General features: G+C 37.8%; 1 protein-coding gene across 2 annotated transcripts in view; it reads left to right on the plus strand.

The window, feature by feature from the left end:
* Window positions 1–13,382, plus strand: part of Tmprss15 (transmembrane serine protease 15) — a 136,938-nt gene that overhangs the window by 78,250 nt on the left and 45,306 nt on the right. For both annotated transcript variants that reach the window (XM_008830796.1, XM_008830795.1), the window contains one exon: window positions 1,979–2,119. In XM_008830796.1, coding sequence (XP_008829018.1) covers window positions 1,979–2,119 — 141 coding nt within the window. The remainder of the gene's footprint in view (window positions 1–1,978; window positions 2,120–13,382) is intronic.

Consider the following 13,382-nt stretch of genomic DNA (forward strand, 5'->3'; position numbering starts at 1 on the left):
TAATGTGGTTTGCTATGAATTTTGTATACCTCAAGTATTCAAAGATAAATATTAAAACCAGATTTCATTCACCATAAGACATCCAAATATATATTTGTTATGGAAAATTTTATTTTTATTTTATATATCATCATAATTTATTTGTTATTATCCTGAGTATTAACTGCTTGTCTCTAGTTATCTGTGAGTGTTTCTAAAGTTGACCAACATATACTTTTCTCTGTTGCTGTTGATTATTATTTTTAAGTATATATGAGGAGCATATATGCTTCTACAGGAAATATTTGTGTCTGGATTATAAAGTACATTTTAAAAAATGTTTATATGTATGAGTGTATTGCTTACATGTAAGTAGGTGCACCTGTATTGTGCAGTGCCTGAAGGGGTCAGAAGGCATGGGATTCCCTGGAACTGGAATTACAGATGGCTGTTAGTTGCCATGTGGGTGCTGGAAATAGAACCAGGGTCCTTTACAAGAACAGTTAGTGTTCTTAACCGCCGAGCCATCTCTCCAGCCCCTATAAAGTATATATTGACATATTCAAAAGTTATTAGTCAAATTTAATATTGTACCATTAAACCATTAATTTAAAAAATCTTTTTTAAGTAAGGTACATATCAAATGATAAAAATGCTTAAAATTCCACAGGAATGTATGAAACAACATTCTTTACCACAGCAAGTATTTTATCTAGCTGTTCTTGGGACTCATGTTCACTGCTTATTACAAAATCTGACGTAAAATTCTTGAAATCAGGACAGAATCGAATGAAAACATGACCAATGAATGAAGCCTAGGATGAAATTCTAACTCCTGAAGGACCAGGGTCACAGAGATGATTCTCTAAGCATATCAGCAAAGTCCCACAAAGTTCTGGAACTTTCTTCCTGGATTTTCAGCCAAACACAATAAATCAACAGTGAAATCCTTGGTGGAGCTCCAATACGAGGAAGGAATAAGGAAATATTAATGTGGATCTCTATACACATATAAACATTTTTCATTATCAGTTTACATAGTCTTTCTAATAACACTGTCTTCATGATCAAGAGAAATAGCATTTCATCATAAATCATTGAAAAATAAGAATTCCAGAAGGATCTCAGAATTACAGTGTTGTTTATAGATAAAAATTTCTTTGGTTCTGAATTGTATTTTTCTGCTTCCAATAGGTAAAGCAATTAAAAAGAAGAATGTGCTTTTTAATTAGCTGAAGTATTGTTTAGTAAACTGTTCATACAGTCTACAAAAGCCCATGGTCTAATGAGACATCTTGAAAAATCACCATTTAAGTTTATATTAACTGCGAATAATTCATCTTTCAGATTCAGTTTGCAAATGAATATAAATATATTTAGACAAAAATTTAGGGAGCAACATTAATATCCATAATTCTATAAAGATCTTTTAAAGAAAACAAAGACTCATTCCTCATGAACTTTAAACAGTAGTGATGATAAGCCAAATAATATTATAATTATCTCATTAGTTCAAAGTTTCAGCTCCCCAAGTAATATTAAAAAGATCAGTAGAGGAGTCGGGGTAGAGCTTGGTGGTAGAGTGCTTTCCTGTAGAGCACCAGACTTTAGGTTCAATTCTCAACACAGGAGTTGGGAGGTGATCACTAGAATCTCTTTGAGTATGGTAGAGCAACTGGAATCCCAGCACTGGGCAGGCAGAGTCCAAAGGATTCTGAGTTTGAGACCAACTTGGGCTATGTAACAAGTTCCAGGCCAACTTAGGCTACCTCCTAGTGAGAGGCTATCTCAAAAAGCAATCATAAGCAAACAAAAACATCAGTACAGAGATTGCTTCAGAGATTTAGAATTTAAAATATAAGAAAGCATGGACATTTACTTAGTTGTAGTTGCTTCATGGAGTGATGATGCATGTAGTCCTATCTCTAGATGATGAAGTTCAAATACAGGGTGGAACTTCTAGTTCAGTCACCTTACAGTCTCCTTTTCTTGGAAGCAGCTGTGTACACAGGGTTTGGCCCAGTGAAGGACATATTCTCTTCCACCAATAGAATGACTGTGCTTTTCATCACCGATGACACTTTTGCATTGGGGGGATTTAAAGCAAACTTCACTACTGGATATCACTTGGGGATTCCAGGTAAGAAAAATTATACATTTTGTCATAACTATGGAAGCAAAACAAGAAAAATAAAAATTTACAGGTTTCAAAGCCAAAATGAGTTTACATTCTGAGATATTTTTTTCTTCCTCAACTTCAATTTTTCTTTTTCCTCTTGTGCCAATGTAATTGTTATGTGAGGTTTTTTTGTTTTTGTTTTTGGGTTTTTTTTTTTTTGGATATAAACTTATACTTCTCTTGTTAGATCCTCACCTTTTGCTCAACCAGGTTAAAAGTTAGTTTAATGTTAAAAGTGTAGTAAGTGACACTGTAAGGAAGGACTGTGCCTCATACCAAGATCATGTTCAGGACACAGCAGGGAGACTAACAAGGGAGCTGCTGGAATGCCAGCATCCAATTAAAAACGTAACATCATTAACTTATTAGAGATGGCAATATCAGTAAGCTTCAATATTGTAGTTTAATGATAATTGTTGATGGCCTGCACAAACTTCTTGCCTTTTTGCTTTATTATAGTTATAAATCAAGCAACAATAAAAACAAAATATTTTATCACAAAGGCACTTTTAGATAGAGATATATTGTAAATACATGTATTCACATTCAGTGCATTTTCCCGATGCAAAAATGTCATCTCTTGCTCCGTAGTAGACCGCAGTCTGCCTTTCGCTTGCATATCTAGACACAGGAACATTTAGAAGAGTGAATCTCTTCTGTTCTATTGTCTTCGGCTAAATCCTGTTGTGTGATTTAATTAAGTTTATATCTGTTCCTCTTTGTTCACAGCTAGCCTAAAACCTTGACCCTGTTGTCTAATTCCAGCTTCATGGTCATCCTCTATCCCTGAAAATTGGCCACAACATTGATGATGAAAGTTACTTAAGAAGTACATAAAAACCAATTAGTTAATCTCCCTTTCTGGATCTTGTGCTTGGTTTCAGAAGCAGCTGCTTTTGACATACAAATAACCATGACATGAATCAAACAAAATAAGCAATTAGTGGGATAAACAAAAAATAGAGTATAAAAGAAAAGGAAGGCTGGAGTGGTGGCACATGCCTGTAATCACAGTACTTTGTAGGTGAAAGTTGGGAGATCAGGCGTTCATCTTTCTCTTACCTTTCTCTTATACTGCACAATGAGTTCTAGATGAGCCTAGGCTGCATGAGACCCTGTCTCATAAAGAAAAGGGGGTTGGGGGAATAAGTCTAAGGTCCATGTGCTGGATAGCTTTAGTGTCAACTTGACACACCTGGGTTGAGGGAACCTCAATTGGAATTGCCTCCATTGGACTGGACTGTGGCCATGTCTGTGGGGCATTTTCTTGATTGTTTATTGATGTGGGAGGGCCCATCCCACTGTCGGTGGTGCTACCCCTGGGCAGGTGGGCCTGTGTTGGATAAGAGAGCAAGCTGAGCAGGAGCCAGGGAAGCAAGCCAGTAAGCAGCGTTCCTCTATGGCCTGTGCTCCAGCTCTTGCATCCAGGTTCCTGCCCTGAGTCCCTATCTTGGGCTCACTGATGAACTGCAACCTGGGAGATGTAAGCTGAATAAACCCTTTCCTCCCCAAGTTGATATTGGTCAGATTATTTGGTCACAGCAATGAAGAAACAAACTAAGACAGTCTATAAGAAATCAGAATTGATGTTGATCTGAAAAGAGATATAGAAAGCGAAAATAGAGTGCAAGTAAAAGGAGAAAATAATGGTTTTGTTATACATTCACTTGAAAATAATATACTTTCATTTCAATACAAGTGTGTGTGTATTATATATGTATATACATCAAAATTTAACCCAAAATACAACTGAATCACTGCTTTTGAAAATATTAATCAAGATAATTTTGAGCATGACATTTTGAATTTGATCAGCAGTCCTGCTCCTTGATAATTTTGTTACTACTGATTACAGTAAGATAACTATGTTCATCTGCCAATATTTATCTACTGCTTCTGGCATTTTTCTCTTTGCAAAGGATCCAATTCATTCATTGTAATTTAATTCAATGTTCTATTTGGCCTATGGTGATTATTTGGTTTTCTAATGTAATGTTTACTGGACAAAGGTGATGGACATAGATAAGGGAATGTTAGGAGCTGATGTTTAGTGCTTTTAAAATAAAACATACTTAGGATGTGTTCTTTTGGATAAAAATAATGTGTGCTTGCTGTTTTAAAGAAAATAAACTACGTAGTATAGAACAGTAGTTAACAGGAAACAATTACACATGGTTTCATCACTATTTTTATACCTAAAATTATTGATAATTTTTCATTGTTATATAATTTTCAACTTCTGATAGAATAGCCCTCACTGTGTACCTGTTTATTAAATGACACTAAGATGCAGTTCCTCCTCAAGATTTTTGAAGAAAGAAGACTTAACTTTGGTTAGAGGAGTTTCCTGTGAAATTCTAATATAACCAGCTTTTTCTTTTTGATGTAACTGAAAGTCTTTGTTAAAAATATGAAAGAGGGTTGGGGGGATGGAAAGATGGTTCAGTGGTTAAGAGCATGGCTGCTCTTGCAGAGCACCTGGGCTCAGTTTCCAGCACCCACATGGTGGTTAACAACCTTATGTAACTCCATTTTCAGGAGATCTAATGCCCTCTTATACCTCTAGGGGCATTGCATGACACAGATGCACTTACATACATGCAGGCAATACTCTCATACACACAAATAAAAATTATAAATAGAATAGTTTAAAAAAATAATAACATGGGGGCTGGAAAGATGGATTAGGGGTTAAGAGCACTGACTGCTCTTACAGAGGACCCGGGTTCAATTCCCAGTACCCACATGGCAGCTAACAACCATCTGTAACTCCTATTCCAGGGGCTCCAATGCCCTCTTCTGACCTCTGTGGGCATTGTACAACATGGGTGCATCTACCCACATTCAGCATTATACTTATACACATAAAATAAATGAATAAAATTTTAAAAATTAATATGAACCATCTGGGGAATTAGCTTAGTCTTTACTGTGCTTGTTTTGCAACCATGAGGACCTGAGTTAGATCTGAAGTACCCATGTGAAAAAGCCCTGCATGATGCAGCACAAATAAACTGAATGAGGACTCCTCAGTAATGATACCTGCACATGCACCCACACCTATGTACACATTCAACACACACACGAGAGAGGATATCAAGAACATGAATCATATCATTTTCTGGTAGAGTGTATGACTATCCATAATCCCCGATTCTAAAGTATTCATAGCTCCACAAAAATTTCTATAACGAAGAACACAAAAGTAATAAATGCATGAAAAATATGGCAATCTGAGAACTAATAATTGATGTTCAGATCAGCACACAAAATAAAATCCTTAAACAACAGAGATTCTGAAAGGAAAAGACTAGGTCAAAATACAGAGAGAAAAGCATAAGAGTGAAATAATGTATTTTCTGGTTCTGACTAAAACTGCCTGAAAAATCATGCTGTGTTACTGTGTTCTGTAAAATAAGGTGTAATAAATAAGTATCCAAATGATAGCTTTTTCTACTTAACATTTTAAATTTCCAAAGGAATATTTGTTTGCAAATTCCTAGGCAGAATATATATTTTTCAGAAACACTGCTGATTAGCTCAACTTTCGTGATGGACTCTCAATAATAGTGGTACCTTTAAGTTTTAAGGAGACACAGCTGCAATGAAAGATGAAGATGTCAATGTATTCTGTATTTTACTTCAGTCGTTACAGGCACAGCTTTGTGAACTAACGTAAAAGTGGAGCAAAATACTCTGTAATACCTACTAGTACATAATCTACTGGAGTGAAGGAACTCTTAAAATGAAGAATTTTGTCATGAAGTTTTCAGAAAAAAAATTCTATGGGCTGGAATGATGCCTCAGAGAGTAAAAGCACTGGCTGTTCTTGCAGAGGACCCGGTACAGTTTCCAACACCCAAATGGTAGTTAGCAACTATCCATAACTAAAGTTCACAGAGCACTGTCATACTTCTGGCCTCTGCAGGTAGTTACGTACATGCAGGCAATACACTCATACACGTAAAGTAAAAATAAATACATTTTAAAAATAATATTTTTAAAAGAATTGTCTGTTTTTAATTGAAATGAATAATAAAATCAACTGAATAACTTAGATTTTAAAGAGAATCTATGCTCTAACCAGTAGGCAAACATTTGTTAACAAAAAATAACTGAAATAATTATAGGAGGGTCTTTCATATATATAAATCTATATAAAAGAAAGTATCTTAGACTAGCATGGTGGTGCACACCTTTAATCCCAGCACCTAGAGGCAGAGGCAGGCAGATCTATGTGAAAGCAAGGCTAGCCTGGTCTATAGGCCACCTGGGGCCACAGAGAAAGCCTGTCTCAAAAAAATGAAAATACCTTGAAACAAAATTTTAGAAAAATAATTGGTCTTTAAGTTATGAATTTTTAATTGCAAATGAGAAAAAAATGAAATTAAAACTTTATAGACTAAGAAAATGAACAAACACATCTTTCCAATCAAAATTACTATATTTACTGGTTTTTGCTTTTTACTCTAAAATAAACATAGTATCAAGAATTTTATAAAAATAGCTCAAAGAATTTCTATTTGAGATAATACCTAAAATCATGTGATTTAATGCTGTCAACAAAAAAGACACAGCAGCTTTATGATGAAAGGATTCTTTGCATTGGTTTGCCCTAAACCAAGGTTTCAGGAAGGATTATTTGTTATTTATTAAAGGTCCTTTTTAAGAGAACAATCTTTTTGGTTAAAACTAGAAGACCCTTTCCATGAGCAGCACCACATAATAAATGGGCTGCATGTGTGAGCTCGCATTCCTGGATCTGGCACAGAGGCTGCTGGACAGGGGACTCTCAGTGATTGAGCTGTCCTCAGAATAGTCGTTTTATATCAAGAATTTTTACAGTGAAATTCTAGAAAGCAATTACAGAAGCAGTGTTGGAAATAGCAGGCCTTGGTGTTGTAAATTGTTTTCAGTATGTATGGGTTGTACTTATCTTCTAAGATATTCTAGGAACGTTTGAAGGCTTTCAGTTGATATATAATTATGCGGCATATTTAATATTTTGATCCTATTTTAAAGTACCCATGCATAGTTTAGCATGGTGGCACACACATTTAATCTCAGCAACCATTCAGTCAGATCTCTGTGAGATCAAGGCCAGCCTGGTATACATAGCGAGTTCCAGGCAAACTGAGACTACAGAGATGTCCAGTCTCAAAAAACACTTGCAAGCTCACACCAGACAAAATCCCGGGATAGACATGGGAAAGTGAGTAAAAAACCCCAACCCAACCTAAGGAACTATTGGCAACCGATGACTGCTGGGAGGGGGAGAGACAATCACTTTTAAGGATGTGACTCTTAATAAGTTAACCAGTGGATGGACCCTTACTGAAGGATATTTGGGGACACAAATTCCATAGGATGGATGGATAGATAGATAGATAGATAGATAGATAGATAGATAGATAGATAGATAGATAGATAGATGCCATATGTTTTATATATAATATATTTGTCCTTCTGAACTTGGATTATTTCACACAGTATATTACATTAAATTGAGTGATAGGCAGTAAGGGGAGATATGGATGAGGGAATCTACCATCATACTAGATTGTATGTAAACTGCAATAATTCAGAAAAACCCCACAGCAACAAAATTCTCATGCACTTTGAACTGGAGAACTCATAATCCATATTTATTAAGATAAGTCCTCTATAATTGTGCTCTACTTGCTCTTTTCTGATTCCCAAAGTCTTCACATGGAATTCAGTAGTGTATCTCAGACAACTTGGAAATGGAAGCTGGTTACACGCAGAGTCTTAGAGCCTAGTTTAGTTCTTTTGCAAACCAAGCATATGTTGAGCAAATGAAGCAGGGCTGCAGAGACGTCTTCCAAGTCAATGGGAGAATGCAGTTCTGAGCAATATTACATTTTCCTCTCAGCGTGGCTGTAAAACTATCTGAAATGAGATTTGAGAGTCCCAGTAAACTGATGTATTGAAGACATTATAATGACCTGAAATAGTATATTTTTCAAAATTTCAAAATCAGACATATGTATATAAAGAAAGTTTTGAAATAGCTTCCTCATGCCTGTCTTCAATTTTTATAATTTCTATTCACTTCAGCTTCAGTACATCATGTTGCTCCATTCAATAAATTCTCACCTAACTCTTTCAACTTTCAGAGCTAGGTATTCTTTCTGGACTTACAGCGTATACTCATAACAGCCTTCTCTACAGCCAAACAGTGAAGTATACTTTGCAGAGTGTGATAGAGATTTTCACTCCAAGATTTATTCAGATATTTTTATTTATTCCATTCAACTCATACGTGTCTTCCCAATAAAATATTACTTGACTAGACTAATAAAAGTCAAATTATCAATAAATGTATCCATAAATAAGTTACTTCCATGGTAAACTCGTTTTACTTAATGACTATAAGAGCTATGAAAATGTGATGAGTAATTTAATGGTAACTACTGATGATGGATGTATGAGTTAATTACAATATTTGATTATGGATATGGAATTAGTGCTGATACCTTAGAAATAAATATAATTCATTTTAAAATACAAATTTATGATAGAGGACATATACATATATATAGACATATATATATATGATAGAGGAAATATACATATATATATATATATATAGACATATCTATTTTAGGTCTTTCCTGTTTTCTAAGCGATAGTTAAAAAAAAGAAAAATGAAGGGAAAAAGAAAATTTTCAGTTTGCTTGCTTGTAGAAAATGTAATCATTTTTGGTCATTTGTCATCTAAGTAATCTACTTAAAATATGTGTTTGTGAAGAAAATTGGTAATTACATTTACCAGAACTTCCCTAATAAAATTATATTTTGAGATATTTAAACTACTTTTCTCCTAGTATAAAAAGTTTTCAGAAATAAGCTATGACTTACTAAAATATTTTTATTAAGGTAAAACTGATTTAGGTTAAAGATATAGTATAGAATGTTTTTAAGTTTAAAATAGAGAAACAGCTCCAATTCTTGTTTTAAGTAACAAGGGAAAAAAGATTAGACTTGTGTCCTTGCTTATCTTGTTATTTGGAGAGGAGTGGGGTATAACTGGCACAAAGTGCAAGAATGCTGAATTTAAAGAGGGATATTTCAGAGCTGGGAATGGAGAATGTTAGCTAGCTACAATTCAATAAATAAATAAGAATTACTAGTTGTATTTTAAAGACATTTTCATTTATTGTTTGAGATTTTTCATATATGTATGCAATGTATTTTGATCATACCCACCCTCCACACCCCCCTCCCAACATTAGATCCTCTTCATCTGTTATTTTTGAATTTTTAAATATTTATTAATAGTTAACTCTGTTTTTATGTGCCTATGTACATATGTGTGCCATATCACACATGTGGAAGTCAGAGAACAACTTTAGGGATTCCGTCTTTTTTTTCTAAAATGTTTGTCCTTAGGATCAAACTCAGGTCCTGACCCTTGATGGCAAGAACCTTTACACACTGAGCTATCTTCCAGGCACCCTCCCCTTTTTGTTCTATGGCACTGAGTCCAATTAGTGCTGCCTATATGCACATAGGTGTAAAGTTATCCACTGAGCATGGGCTACGGATTAGAGGCCACACCCTCTTTCCTCTAGCAGATATCAACTGCTGATAGCTCCTGAGCTAGGGGTGGGACTCCCTTTCCATGCCAGAATGTTAAAGGGCTGATGTCATACAGATCCAGAGCAGGTCACCACAGCTGCTTTGAATGAGTGCAACAATCATGTCATGTCCAGAAAACTGCATTTCACAGCACTTCTACCAACCTTGCATCTCTTAACATTCTTTCTTTCCTTTTTTTTCCATATTGTTCCCAGAGCACCTGGGAGTCCTTTGGGCTGAGCACTCAGGTCATTTATTCTCAGCACTTTAACCAGTTATGAATCTCTGCAAAAACCACTGCCTACTGGGAACAGAAGTTTCTCTGACCAAGACTGAAAGCAGTGCAGAACCCGGGTTAGCTCCAGCCTCTTTCCTAGATCACAGGTCTGGGATGAATTTTCTAAATAGTATTTTTGATGTTCCTATTTTTGCCTGCTATTTTTTAATGTATTTATTTACTTTACACCTGCTTCTCAGATGGCACCCTCCCATAGCCTCCCTCCCCCCACTAGAGCCCTTATACTCTGATATCCCTGCTACTGTCTGCTGTGTTGTCAGCACCCCAGCCATTCCCCACTACTTGCCCTTCTGGTGAATCTAGTCAGCCTATCTAGAGGTCTTTGTTTTAGGAGGGTCAGCTGTTCCTCATCTAGTGATAATCAGTTGTAAATATTACTTTGGATAAGATTGGGGTCTGCTGTTCAATTTCCCAGTTCTGTGCTGGGTTACTATCTGGGAATCCCTTTGGCCACCCTAGCCAACAACTCAAAAAAAGGCATCGCCTGTCTGGCATTGTTGCTTGTTATATAGCCTTTAGCTATATATATGGACTCATGAAATTATATTGTACCCCTTTAATCTTTGGTTATATTTTTCCTTTGGGCATTTAAGGCCATACAGTTGGCTCAGATAAACCAATCTATTTTTACTCTTAAAGGCCGTTTGAGGATCTGTTCCTCAGGGGTCACATGGGCTTGGCTGCTATTTTAAGTACTGAAAACTCCATGTATATGTATTGGTAAGTCAAATAGATATTTTTTATTAATTTTCATAATATACATAAGACAACTGTAGTGCTTATTCCCACTTGACAATCAAGAAAACTGAGTCTAAGAGACATTAATCTATTTACCCACACTCAATAACAATAAAAAATGTCTATGTTGCACCTCAGACCCAGGTGAAATGATTCAAGAGCAAATGTTTTAACAACTATTCAAATTTAAGTAATTACATTTTATAATTCATGAAATAACTTTTTTAATATTTGAGAGTTTCTTACATGAGTGTTGTCTTGGCATTGTTTTCATCTCACACAGTCCCCCATCATCTCCTCCAATGTCCTCCACCCACTCCCTCTCACTTTCTTGTCCTTTTCTTTGATTATTCTTGTTATACACACACACACACACGCGCACGCACACACACACACATTGAACTGAGTCCATTTAGTGGTGCTCCTGAGTACCTCTGTTTAGGGCTGTCCACTTGGAATTAGATAATCTTGGAAGGAGGTAGTCCCTTTGTTGTACCTCATCCACTGGACCCCAAAAAGACCACCAAGGACCCAAGGCACCAAAACGCAAAAGCAAAGGTTTATGGTTTATTCGGGCTTAAGCTCGGGCTCTCAGACCTCACCAATGCAGCGGATCCGTGCTGAGAGCCCAGAGTAAGGAAGAGTGGAGCCTTTTATAGGTTTTAGACAAAGGGGAAGGGGGATACCGAAGATACATTTTGGTTGGTTTAAGGAGCCCGCGCACGCCAACATAATTTTAAACCGATTGGATGTATAAGATGCAGCCCTGGAAGTTTCTTATTGGTAGGTGCTATTCTCAGGACTGTGGAATGTGCTGACTGTTACCTGTGGGGCCAGGAGTCTCCTTTTTTACCTTATAGGGCAGTTTTCACGCCCGGGTTTCCTTAATCTATAGTTTTCTGGAGGGGGGGTGGGGAATAGCAGACAGGGGTCAGGGCATACCAGGGTATGTCTAGGCATGTCTAAAGCAACAGATAAGCATTTTATAGAAGCTAAAAGAGCAATTAGTGGGGGTCTGGAGGGATTGGGGGGGTAGCAGGTGAATGAAGAGGGTCTCAGGGTTCTACATTACCTCCTTGTCTTGTAACTGGGGAACCCAATCATGGGCTCTGGTCAGCCAGCTCACAGGTATCTGGGGGGATCATGCTAAGGGGCATATAGACTTGTTGCCTCTGAACCATAAGTTGGATGGTGCCTAACCTGTCCTTCATGAACTGTACTAATCTATTGATGATGCATGGCCCAAAGGTGAGTATTAAAAATAAAGCTATAAGGGGACCTAAGAGGGTGGAGATGAGGGTTGTCAACCAGGGAGATTGGTTGAACCAGGACTCACACCATCCCTGTGTGGCCTCTCGTTCTAGTCTCCTCTGTTCCAACCCTTCTCTTGTTTAGGCCATGTTATCCTTTATTAATCCTGAGTGGTCCCTATAAAAACAGCATTCTCTTAGGGTGGTCCCTATAAAAACAGCATTCTTCTCTTAGGGCGGCACATAGACCACCCTGCTGTAAGAACAGGAGGTCTAATCCCCTACGATTTTGCCGGGCCAGCTCAGCCAGCGAGCTCAGGGAGTCTTGTAGGTGGTTAATTGACTCCTCGACTCATTGGAGATCTGAATCTAAGCTGGCTCTGAGCTGGGAATAATGCTGTTCTTGTCTTGCCAAGGCTGTGGCTCCTGTCCCTATCCCAACAGCAATCCCTGTCCCAATGAGGAGACTTAAGGTTACTGTGGTTATTGGCTCCCTTCTAAGTCTAGTGAGGCTGGTAGTTCTTGGGCCTTTTAGACTAGTATAGAGGGTGAAGAAATCTTCATGAGTGTGGTAGGTGATTCTAGGCAGGAGTCTGATAACACAGAAACCAGATGTTCTCTGCAGGACTTCCCGATTTACACAGGCTGTTAGTCCCGTGGTGCAGGCCCACCAGTTGTCATTGTGAGGCAGGAGGAACTGCCCCCTCCCTGTGACATTAAGGGGGAGGATGGTGTTGCAGAGGCTAGTATAGGTCAGTGGGACCTGGCCAACACAGGTCCCAATGCCAGTTACCTGAGATAGGGTAAGAGAAACATTTGATAGCCATCTGCATTCTGTGTAATCCACGAGGGAAAACGTTCCTTGTACAGCAATTCCCTCAGAGTGGGTAGCGTTTGGGTTGGTTGCATTGGTGAAGTAATAAGATGAATTTAGCATCTGCAAAAGAATTTCCTAGGTCGGGGTAGTGGCAGGAGGGGGAGGAATAGGATCTGCTTTGATGACTCAAGAGCCTGAGTTGTTGGCGCAGGAGTATAGGTTTGGACAGTGGGAGGTCCGGGAGGAGGTTTATCTGGAGATTTATGAGAATCATCTGGGGGGGGGCAGGATTTAGGGCTTGATTGGGTGCCAGTGCATGGACGACCAGTTGGTGGAGGAGTTGAACAGTAAAGAGGGCCCTGGGTTCTCTCTCTGTAGCGTATAGCCATAGGCCCCATGTGTGTCCTATATCCCACCCCATAGACTGTTTTCCTTTCTCAGTGAACTGAATTATGAGGGGGTTGCACCGTGGTTGGGCGCAGGGCCCCCCCATACCTCCTCCAGTGGTCCCTCCCCATC

Source organism: Nannospalax galili, unplaced genomic scaffold, assembly GCF_000622305.1.
Source record: "Nannospalax galili isolate Female #2095 unplaced genomic scaffold, S.galili_v1.0 scaffold654, whole genome shotgun sequence".
In the NCBI taxonomy this organism is placed as follows: domain Eukaryota; kingdom Metazoa; phylum Chordata; class Mammalia; order Rodentia; family Spalacidae; genus Nannospalax; species Nannospalax galili.